The sequence below is a fragment of the Brugia malayi genome (assembly GCF_000002995.4).
Source record: "Brugia malayi strain FR3 genome assembly, contig: Bm_v4_Chr3_scaffold_001, whole genome shotgun sequence".
In the NCBI taxonomy this organism is placed as follows: Eukaryota; Metazoa; Nematoda; class Chromadorea; order Rhabditida; family Onchocercidae; genus Brugia; species Brugia malayi.
In genome coordinates, this window is record NW_025062477.1 from 7,663,425 (window position 1) to 7,676,093 (window position 12,669).

The 12,669-nt window shown below is 27.9% G+C and overlaps 2 protein-coding genes across 2 annotated transcripts; both read right to left on the reverse strand.

Annotated features, from left to right (window-relative positions):
• Window positions 1-8,781: 8,781 nt before the first annotated feature.
• Bm1026 (Uncharacterized protein) lies at window positions 8,782-9,819 on the reverse strand (the record flags this gene model as incomplete). Its single annotated transcript, XM_043080328.1, has 2 exons — window positions 8,782-9,008; window positions 9,738-9,819. Coding segments are annotated over 2 exons (309 nt in total), but the record flags the coding sequence as incomplete, so codon positions are not given.
• Window positions 9,820-11,050: 1,231 nt separating this feature from the next.
• Window positions 11,051-11,298, reverse strand: Bm1027 (Uncharacterized protein; the record flags this gene model as incomplete). The annotated part of the gene is made up of 2 exons (XM_043080329.1): window positions 11,051-11,162; window positions 11,291-11,298. 2 exons carry the CDS (start codon window positions 11,296-11,298, stop codon window positions 11,051-11,053), a joined length of 120 nt encoding a protein of 39 aa, XP_042936263.1.
• Window positions 11,299-12,669: the final 1,371 nt, after the last annotated feature.

Below are 12,669 nucleotides of genomic sequence, written 5' to 3' on the forward strand. Positions count from 1 at the left end.
GCATTATATAATATTAATCATATCTAATTTCTAATATCAAGTATGATTTATCTATCAGAAGTAATCTATGTTCCATCACATCATTTCACTTCTTAAAACTGTGACCATTGTGATAACGATTACAGACCAATTTAAAGCCTTTAACAATATGGTGGGAAAGGATTAATCAAAGTGGTCTAAGAACAATTTTATTGGAACATAGATATTAATTAGAAACAATAAGAAATGAAGGGAAAAAGCCTTAGATAGTATAGGAAGGAGTGGAATAAGCTGTGCAATGAATGAACGAACAAATGAATATGTAAAGCTTGTGAGAAAGCAAATCAATAAATAACACAGCTAAGGTAGTTTGAGAAGACATTTTGAAGTGAATTAAACTATAGTAATGTTTAAGTAAAATAATTCAAATAAATTTCGTACAGCTTTTTTCAGATTTCAGTTATCACTCATTGCAATAAAATTTGAATTATCAATTTGAAATTAATATTAGTTAGAAAGAAAAAAAAAACTCAGTGAATATTAAATATTGAGTTGAAATATCTTTAACCAATTCAGCAAATCAGCGTAATATTTTTATTTATCTTAATTATTATTTTATAAAGTTTTTTTTTTTTTTTTTGATCATCTTCCGATAAGTAACAACTGTGCAATGAATAAATTCTTGCGGCATTAGAGATGTCTTAGTGCAGAAGGAAAAAAAAACTGTCGAATTTATCCATTAATTAAAATAAACAACACCGGGCCCCACCTATTTTACGAAAGAAGAGGAAAATAAAAAAAGCGAAACAAAACAAAATACAATAAAAAATAAACAAAACAAAGTGTTTAATGTTTTTGCCATATCTGTCTATTAAAGGTCAAGGTCAAACACGTGTCATCAATCAAAACATCAATTTTAGCTTCTTTAAGATTTTTACATAACTCTTTGCTTTACTGATTGCTGACTCTTTAATTTACATTCTATAGCATTGAGGCCTGCTGCATGTCTTTGCAAGTAACCTCTATACTAGCAAATTTTGAATCGAATTTTTATCTAATCAACCATTTCTAGAGGAAATTTTTTTGGTTTCAGTTTCAATTTATTATTAATTGTTGTATCATCAATGAAAAGTAAAACACACAAAGTAAGTATAAATATTTGTTCAGCTCTGATATGAACTGAAATAAGGTAACAAAATTATTCATGTTTGTCTTTTCCTTTTTCTTGAAGAAATACGAGAAATAACTGTAATTGGTGCTATGATTGGTGGAAATAGTTATATACAGAAATTTAAAAATCAAATAAATTAGCAATGAAGCCAAGTGGTGGAATTTTAAAAAAAAAAAAAAAAAAAAAACGAAAAAAAAATTAAGTGAAGCTTAATTTAACGAAATCAAATCAAATGGCCAATTGTTGTGACAAATAAATAGAATCCAGATGGAAATGAACTTTCCGTTTAATTATTTTAATTATTTCATTAGTCAAATTTATTTTATTCTGTTTCACTTTATTCCATCAAATTTACGTTTATTTTATTTTCATTCTGCTTTCTTCTACCCTCAGACACTGCAGTAATATTTTATTTGATTCTTTTTAAATAATTACAATATAAAACACAATAAAATTCTGACCACTTTAATTTAAGAAATTTTCAAATTTAAGAAAAAAGAACTCTGAGAAATTTTATCATTGGTAAAGTGTGAAATTGAAAAGCAGTTAAATCGCTGCATATTTTCCAAAGTGTTTTTCGATCAAATCTATCATGAAATTGATATCAAAGATATCATAAAGCAACTATCTTCATGAAACTGTAATCGATGATACGATTAAATTGCACATTCTGCAAGAGCCAATGTATGCATGTATGCATGCAATTGTTTGGGATGGAATTCTCCTTGTAATAATGATTGGCTCAAATGAATTAACTTATTTAATAAATAGCACTCTCACGTGACAATGTAATTCTATTAAATTTATTGTATCGTCAAAACACTTTGTAAAAAAAGTGGATAAGCTTTTCTGGGCCATAAGCAGACCTTAAAGTTTTTTAACATCAATAAAAGAAGTTTTAAAACAAGTAGTTAACTTAGTTTTTCTCTCTTCTCAGCTAACAAATTAACGATAAATATTATTTAAAAAAATACAACAAAAGTGAAAACAAAGATTATTACTGAAAATTTCATAGGTGAGACAAAATAAACCGTAATGAAAAATGATAGGACATGATGAAAAAAATCTGAAAAATATTGTCCCTGAAAATAAACAAATGGAAAAATTTTTGGATTAAATGAAACTTTGATTACTTCCAAAACTTTTTCTCGGAAAAAAATATGGAAAAGAACAATTTCCTTGCTAAAAAATTGCAAAATAATATTTGCTGAATTTTAGGTCATTCCAATAAAAAATTAAACTTTTTATAGTGCGCAGAATTCTTGTTTATCTATGCGGAAATGTTTAAAGGCCTTGAAAATACTGAATTTGATGCGTGGCATAATAGGTAAAGAAGCATGAAATAATCTTATCAGTAAAAAGAAAAATTAAGCAAAATTTAATCATTGGATGTAAGGAGTGATCAGATAACAATGACCAAAAAAAGTTTGGAATAGCCAAGAGGATTGTAATTTCAAAAATTTTCTGTATGAAAAAAAAAAACTCATTTAGGTATGTGAAAGAAAAATTTTAAAAAAATGGAAGGGAAAAGGATAGAAGGGAATGAAGAGGAAACTATTAGCCAAGGATATTTAATCTTTGCACTTCAATAAACAGCAGAAAAAATATTCAAATAAAATGAAAAATAAAAATTTAGAAGAAAAAAAAACTGCAAATTTGGTTTTCTCTCTGCCAATTCAATACCTATTGTTAGAAATTATAATGTTTAAGAAATTATAATGTTAAAAAATGTATAATATTATCGTTATTTTAAGGATCAAAGAAATGCGATGGAAAAGATCAGGAAATTAATAATTAAGTAATAATGACTTCAGAAATGATAGATAGATAAAAAATGCAAATACGTCAGTTTAAAAAAAAGTGAAAAGTTTTTCATTTTTCTTTTTTTCTGAAAAGTTTCAAAATTCGATGAGAAGTGATCAGCGACTATGAGCTAAAAGCAAAGATTAGCATTTGCACATAAAAACAAAATCAAGTAAACAAAGCAAACATAGCTGATTCTAAAGCACATTTAGACAACGTTCATTTCCCGCTTCATTCATTTCCTTCATGGCTTTTCTCTTGACGACGCTCAAAAAGTTAACAATTAAATGTCATAACTATCCTCAGTGGCATGTTCATTAATCTGTCTCTGCGATCAGAAACATTTTTCAATTTAAATGTAATTGTCGTCTGTTGTCTGTCTATTATCATCGAGAGTTTCGAAATTTCCTTGAAAAAAAGTTGATGATAGAGGAGGAACATGAAATGAAAGGAGTGAAGTTGTTAGAAAATGAATTTTTACATCTTAAATTTTAGAGATGGGAGAAAAATTGAGGCAAAAAAACATTACAATACCACTTGTTGTTCTTTTTACTTTTATATTGACAACAAATTTACAATTGCTTCAAATCTATGAAAAATTTTAAAAAATTTATTAAATTCAAAGATAATTATGCTGATCGAATCAGTGATATCATCACATTTTGTTCATTTGCATTTGTACAATTGTTTCTTTCCAAACAATTGTAAATCAAACTGGGAACTATGAAATATTTGTTACTATTTTATTATTGCTATTATTAATTAGCAGAAAATCAGTAGCATTTGTTTTTTACCTCATTTCAAGTTGTACTTAAAGGTCCCAATGGGATGAATGCTTTGGAATTCTCATTGAAGCATTTTCGAGTTAGAAAGTTTTTTAATGTCTATGCAATGTAACAAATTACAGCTTACCTTATGCGAAAAAAAGCATTTGAGTGTGCAATAAATTAAAAAGAATATTTTTTAAAATGAAAATATCAGTGAGACAAAAAATAGGAACGAATGGAAGAATTCAAATTCTATTTATTATGCATTCATTCCAAACAATTTATAAGCAATATTTTTATACTATAGAGTTGTAAAATGTTATAAGTACTTTATAACCTTTTGGAATTTAAATAATTACAAGAATTAAAAAAAAAAAAATTTCTAGAATTTATTGTTTTTTAATATGCAAAGCATAGAAAGAGATGTCCCCTGTACAAATGAAGATTAGTAGTAAGATTCTCTGTTGCATTCTCTACTTCAATTAATTACTATTACTAATTAAATAAATAATATGATGCAAATGTTTTTTTATAAAAAATAAAAATTGAAAAAAAGGCTCGAAAAATTGAAATTAAAATCTTTTGGCAATCATTCAAAAGCAAACAGAAAATGCTTCAAGACAATCAGTATTACATAAATCACAAGAATACGGGTTAGTTCTTTATTTTTTGCTAAGGTCGCATAGCAGGTCATAAACATTCTATTGAAATGCATAAACATTAATGTCTAACATGAATAACAATACCCAAAAGACTAATTGCTTGAGGTGAACCAGAAATATGATTATAGCTTAATGAAATGGAAAAATTTTAGTAGAAGACGGATGAACCGATATTGAAATGTGATAAGAGGACGTGTTAGGACAGAAACGCTTCAATATGAATATGAAATACCTTTTTTTCTTATCCATTTCTGTTCAATATGAAATGCTTTTTTCTTATCCACTTCAAATGTATTTACTGAGGAATGTAACAAAAATATGGAAAGAGAAGCTAATAATATTAGCACTGCAAAAATTTTTCTTCAATGTTCGTAAATGTTATGCTTAATTCCTTCTCATTTCTTATCTTTTCCTTCTTCGTACTGATATTATTAAAATTAACAAAATTTTTTTCTGACCTTTGAAAAAAATCCGTTTTGTCTAATTTTCATTTCAAATCTTTCGCTTCCTTTCTGATCTTTGAATCTTCCGTTTTTCCTACAGTTTTTTAATTTATTTTTTATTCTATCATCAAATGCAGGGAAATTCGAAAAAAAAATGTGAAATTGTTCCTTTTTTCATGTGAATGAAAGTATTTGAATTAAAGCTTAAGCCATTTCAAGAAGGCAAAGAGAGCGAGGGAGGGAGGGAGAGAAGGGAGAGAGAGGAAAGAAGTGAAAAAAGTTGCGACCAAATTACGTTTCTGATCAATTTATTACATCTGTTAAAATTAAAATCTATTTTTGCGAATTTCCGTGAATTACAGGAAGAGCATATTTAGAATGGATATAACATGACAGAAAAGGAAAGAAGAGACAAGACTAGAAAGGATGGGAGAGGAAAGGAAAGAGACAGGACTAGAAAGCAACAGACCGACAAGTGTCGGTTACATAAAAATGGAATGAAATTAATAAATATCATTTAAATGTTAAATGAAATCGTTGAATTTTCTTGATTATACGGATGTTAAACAGTCAGATGGGAATGACGATGGAAGTGACAGTAGCGTTAGCTATAAAAGTTTAAATATTATATATTTGCTTAAGAGGAAGAAATTTACTTTGACTAATTAATACGTTAAAAATTGAGTTCCGAGTTTTTCTTTTTTTGCAAATTCTTTCATACGATATGAAGAGAATAAAATTAAAGAAAACTAATTTATAAACTTTTTTCGAGGAGCTAAATTTCTTGTTGATCTAAATCAACATATTTGTGTTTTATTGGTAACGTACGTGAAATAACTTGTTTGTCATAGAATCTATATTACTCATTTTAGCTCTGCCTAATTTATGAAAATTATATGAAAAAAGTCAATGTAATGTCGGATGTTACATTATAAATTACAATCTTTTTTCTTTACTTTCTTTTTAAAATGAAATTAAAGTTAAAAAAATTATTGAATAACATTAGCTTACGCAAATAAGAATTCATAAAACTATTTCTGCGTAATAGGTTAAGGTTCTTGCCGAAGCATTGTTCATTCCTCCAAAATCTCTTGGCTCTCGAAAATACTGCTAACCTTTCTAAAACACTCTTGGCTTTTCTCTTTTTCAGAATCTAAAACATATATTAAATTTTATGATTTTTGATGAAACGAATGAAATGAAGATTTGTATCAAATCTTCATTTCATTCGTTACTACAGTGAAATATATTGGATTTCTAGTAAATCTCATAAAAGCACAAGATGGAAGTAAGCAAGCTTCATCCATCATTTTTTAACCAATTCCACTAAAACACATATGGTTGAGTTTACATTACTGGCATGCTGCGGTAGATCAGTGCGCTTGCGCATTTGTCCTCTCCATTTGAGAGATGATAGTAATAAATCTTCTATAGCATTTTAATATTTTTTTATTTTAGAAATTTTACTGAGTGATAATAGCAAGAAATGTAAACATCTAAAGTGGATCTTTGTGCAGAACTTAAGATCAACAGTTGTAAAGTGATTGGAAGGAACGTGGCGTATAAATTGTTGAGAATAATATTCAACATGTAAATATGCATTTGACTAAAAATGAAATCAAGCAATTTCCTTTCAACAATCTGCTATGCAGATAAAACTTTTACAACTGGCCAACTGGAATTTAAATTTTAATTGTGATCAGAAATTGAATCTTTCAAAGCAATGTTATTAAGCTAATTCGTCCAATCAAGCTCATTTGCTGATGAAATGGATATTCAGCCAGTTTTTGAGAAAAATTGTTTTACCACAAATTGGACTTTTAAAATTTTTATGATATTGAAAATTTTGTTTTATTTTAAAGCTTACATTTCAAAGTGCCCAAAGAAAATTACTGATCGCTGCGGCGTTCTATGCATTAATTTCATCTTATCTATGCCTCCCATGAATTTCATCGTAATTTATACGAAGAACAGATGTTCGACAGAATTCGTCTTGACGAAAATAAATGACGTATATAATTTATGAAAAGCTTGAGCTAAAGCATAAAATAGAATCATCTGTCTCTTTGTCTTTACTTATTCTGCGAATTTCAAATTTTTTTTAGAAAAGAAATTTCTTGAAATTGAAGATATGCATTTTGGATTTAGAGGAGTCTCAATTGCAAGTAAAAATTATTAGAATTCTTTTTCTTTTATACAACAAGGAAAGTAAGGATACGTAGTAAATTATTTCGTAAATTTTAGCTTATAACATCATTTTTCCTTTTACTGCTACTTTAAAACCTGAATTTTTTAAAGTGATCTGATCAGAACAAAAGGATTGTTGCAGTTAATAATGTACGAACATCATAATTAATCACTATTTTCTCATGGAACTTTTTCTAGTCTAATCTGATTTGTAATAAATAAGATGGAAAGAAAGGATCATTTCAGATATGAAATAAAATCAGTGGGAGTTCAAAACCTTTCATCGAGAAATAGTAAAAAAGCGGCGCTAAAATCCTCTCATTATTTCTTATGAGTCATACAATATCATTACAGCAAATTGAATTTATGAAAGTATTACTTATTGTGTCGTAAAATTTTATGGCTTAAACGGATTGTGCACAAAATGATAGTTACAATAATTATTCAGATGTAAACATAAGTGCACACACATACACATACACACACATGCAAAGTATTACTTATTGTGCACACATACACACATACATGTACGATAGTTTATATGATGAACTCGAAACAAACAATACAGTTAAAACTAGCATTCCTTTTTATTTTTTTTAGCAATAATCGAAGTGTTCTTATTTTCGTGTTTAAATAATCAATCAATTCAACCGATCAACTAATTGACAACTAATTGATCAACTGATTGACTGAGTCAATCAATCAAGCATTGAAAAGCATGCACACTTACCACATTTCGAGAGCAAGGAGTTGAACTAAATTGGTATTTACAAAAATACGGCAAAATATATTAAAGAACGTAATTTCAGATATAAATGATAAATGAGTAAAAAGACAAGGAAGAAAAGATCCGTGAAATGATGATATTTCGCAGTGGATCGATTGCAGTGATCTCGAGATTTCCATCAAATAGTTGCAATTTTCCACTCATTCGGAAGTAAAGAGGCTGGACAAATCTCATTCTGCTGAAGCAGCTGCTTTCCCTTGTCAGCTTTTTTTTTAAATAGAAAGAAGAAATTTATAAAATATTTCTTAACCAAAATGACAAACTTTCTATTTTTGATAAATATAATGCTATTCAGTTATGCATTAAGTTTTAAACAGGCAATTTTTAATTAAAAATATAATTGCATTATCAACAAAAGGAACACAAAGAAGATTTGCTATATGTGATTAAGAATATTATTCATTATGTAAATTAATGGTAATCATGATTATGGTATCGTAAACAAGATCGTTTTCTTTAAAATAATAATCCTAATTCATTAACTCAATAGTCATAACTTTTTTGTCATATCTTTGCACATTTTGAATTTTCCTGATTTTTTTTTTAAATCTGAGCTTTTATGAAGATTAAAATAAATAAGTTATATGCAGCATCTAGCAATTAACATAATTATTAAATATCTATTATCTACTTTTTCCAAATTTTCATGATTACTTTAAATAAATTCCAATCTCTACAGAATCTATAGCAGATCTGTGATGTGATATATTATCTGTAAGTTCAAAAGCCTTTATTTTTTATTTTTACTTTTACTCTGATCATTATCTTTTAAGTGTACAACATTATAAAGTGACAAAATTAATTTTTTTTTTCAGATCTATGAAACAATTTTATTTCACAGATATTTACAGACATAATATACACCGATGTGATGAATTGCTATTTCATGGAATCAATTACAGTTACAATAATGTTGCAATAAATAATATGTTATCAGATAAACGGTCAGTTAAAGCTGCAATTGCAGAGCAAATATAAGGTACTACTTTTGATTTCGTACACTTCTTCTTACGATATTATTAACGATCACGTACGTGTCTAGTACCGTGTACAAAGCAAGAGCGATAATACTATCAGGATCAATTGGTAGCTCACCAACCTTTACTTTTTTGCTTATTGTAAGCATCCATAATTTACTGCATATACTTTGTACTCTTCGCGTAATTATGGTACATTTGTGGACGATATTGTGAGTAATATTTGGTAGGCCTAAAATATTATAGATAGGCCTGGAATATTGAATATACTCCTTGTAGACCTTCACTCCTATTGGATTATAAATTCCCAAGAGACTCATATAACATTAAGAAGAAACGATAGAAGCTTCAATGATGTTAAAGAACGCATACATTTTTTTGAATCTTTCTATCTTGTCAAATATTTTATAGTCTCGAAGAGGGATAGGGACTAACAATTATATCAGCAAGTTCATACAAACAATCACATCAGCATATAAGTAATCATACCAATCATAGCATATCAGCAATTATGTATGTTTACGTTATTTACCTACAAATTGTAAAATTGTTTTTCTCCACTAAATTAGTGGCAATCATATTAAATTATAGAAATTTCTTAAACAGCAGACACCTTCTAATTACCAACAATGATAAAAGTAGACAAAAGCGCTTTTTTGGATAGGATCTTCCCTTCCATTTCAACTTTAATATAATAATCAGTAACGAAACATGTAAGAGGCTTCTATAATAAGTACGAGATAAATTATAGTTTTAAAAAGAAGAATAAAATGAAGTATGTCGGGCAATTTCTAAGATAGTGTGAACATTTCCTTTAATTAATCGGGTTAAATAATCACTATGCAGCAATTTCCTTATTTCATAAAATTCAAAATAAAAAAAAAAAAAATTATTCTCGCAGTCTTTTCGGCGACATTACAGTTTCACTAAAAGAAAATTACTATTTTTGAATGTTTATTACCTTGAACATCAAGACAGTTGCTGTTTTTCTTCCTCGAGTCGATGAAAATATCAAAGAATTCGATCGTATCACGAGTCTGAAATTCGAATATAATTCAAACTTTTTAAAATTGCAACAAAACTTTTGCAAATGCTAAAATGGGATTTGAAAAAAAAAAAGATGGATGTTCTAAATTCGCACAGTTTGATAATAATCTCTTTTGAATAGTATCTCGCAAATTATGATATAAAAAAAGGGTTTTGGCTGTTTAACAATTCTGTGATGTCATATACTTGAGCCTCAGTCTGTGAAGATGGCTTCAATGGGAACTTTGTTACAATTAAAAATTGCACACTGCTCTTATAGTTTTTTTTAATAATGAACAAATTTCATCTACAAATGATTTCAAAAAGAAAACACTTGCGTCTTATTGTTTCAGAATAAGTTTTGAAAAAATTTCTAATCAGAAATCTAAAAATTTGAAAATTTTTCAGAGGAATTTTTTTATTCGGGGAATTTTCAGATAATAGAATTAATAACTAAAATACACGGTATACATTTGAACAAAATGTCAAGTTGGGATGCTTAAGGGAAGAGAGCAAAGAATAATGTGACGGACAATTTTAAAAGTTCAAAAGAAGGTTGATGTTTTGATGTACTAGCAAATAGCATATGTACATTTTATGTATTTCAAAGGTCTAATCATCCAGAAGAATCAATTAGATATTGTTAAATCACTGAAGTGTAAAATTTTTTCATATAGTTAAGCACAATGAATGCACAATATTTAAATGTTATAAAGAGTAAAATAAGGTTCTGTGGATTAATTTAATAGAATCTGATCTATTGCTAATGCTGATAGATCTACATTAGACCAAAGAATTTTAAATTCACCCATATATGATCAGTTTTGCTATGTGAAATAAAACATATAAAAGTAAAAAGATGTTGGTTAGTAAGAAAAAAAGGTATTATCAAATTTTCATTTAAAAGACAAATTGAAGATTTACTAACCTTTCCATCACTTTCTCACTAATTCATGCTTTTCTTTTTTTGTGGAATCCTTAATCGTACTGAAAGTGCGAATAGGATGAATGAAAAGATGAAGAAATGTAACAAAAGTTGTTTCAATTGGTGCTATTTTTTTAGCATGCAATGAATGAAATTCTAATGTAAAGGTGGTGGAAAAGAATTCCTTCTCTACCATTTCTAACACACACACATACGCATACAAAAGTGAACTGTTGATTACCTTGATATATCGAGACAAGTAATTGCATGCTTCCAATACTGTTACAGCTTGATCATCGTTTAGATCAGCATACTTAAAAATGCTAAGATTTCTTGCATATGCAATAAGTGCGTCCTTGGCATCTTCGACATTTGAATTCGAATTGCAGATGATTTAGAAATATATTCTTTAAATTCATAATTTTTTGTTCCCTCCTACAAAAAAAGCTGTATTAAACAAGTATTACAAGTTGTAGTGTTTGTCAATTGATTTACTGAAAAATTTTTTGAAAAAACTTTTTTGAGGATATTTTGAGTGTCTCTCGAAATTTCTGCATATTTACCTCATCATAATGTGTTTCAGTCCCCGTTTCAGTAATTAGTAGTATTTGTAAAATATTTATCGTTATCAGCCATTACCATTGTTGCCTGTGTCGTTATCACCGGAAGTTAACAGATTACCGGCAACATCGCTAATTAGGCATTCAAATTCTAAAAATTTTAAATTATTCCAATTAAATTCCAAAGTATTCCAAAGAAAAAAAATCTTCTGTTTCATTTCTGATAAGCCATTGCATTTATATTCATTTAATTCATCATTCGAATTAACTTCCCAAATATTTATTGAACATTACTAACGGGTGTGACATGGACTATCACATATATTAGTAATAAGCTGCCTGAAGTATTATTTTGCAATATGAATTACCACCCATTATCCTAGAGAAAAATTTGTATATCCAAATGAGAATTTCTTCGTAAGATCAAATAAATTGCTTCCTTTCAAGTGGTCAGTTGGAAAACCTAAGTATTCATAATTTATCTAGTAGATTGACTTAACTGGTGGAAAAAATTCTTTGAAAACCATTCTCTTTCTTAAAACACAAATGCGACACAATTATACCGCCAACAGTGAAATTCAAAATTAATGCTTCACAAAGATTTATTGTGTATGCAAATAGGTAGTTTGTATCGGTTGAATTAGCTTACAATCACGTCTGGTTATTAATTTAAAAACTGCAGTTGATACATGGGGAAGTATTATAAATAATATTAAAGTGTACATCCTGAAATTTTCAACCGATATCGAAATAAAAGTCCTATTATCATGTATTAACAGGAATAACTTGACTATTCCTCACTAGGAATGGTTATAATTTTTCAATTTGTGACCATTTCCAGCAATTACTGGACTGATCTGTCCATATTACATTAAAGCAGAAAGCTAACACTAGCTGAGATAGCGAGTATAAGTGATAAATATCCCCACTATTAAAAGACTTATATTTAATAGCGGACTTTAACCAAAAAAAAAAAACAAACTGTTCCTCATAAATGTTATTAAAATAAACTACTTCGAATTACATTTCTTCCCAAACAAATTTTGGCTGCTTCATATGTTAAGCTTAATAAAAAAAATTCAAAAAAATGTTTTTTGAAACGCTGTTTACTTTAATTATAGACACTTTAATTATTATTTTTTTCTGAAAATTCTCTCTCTTTCTATTTCTCCAATTATTCTAAAGAATAAAATTGAAATAAATCACTAAAGTTTTTTTTAATAAGTCTGAATGATCAGGAATCACACATGTTATAACATTAATAAACTGATAATGTTTGCATCAAAATTCAAATTACTCTTTTTTTTTTCAAACACATCTCAAATCATATGATTCTTGATCAAATCTTAACACTTCTGCTTGCTTTGTTATATTAATTAATG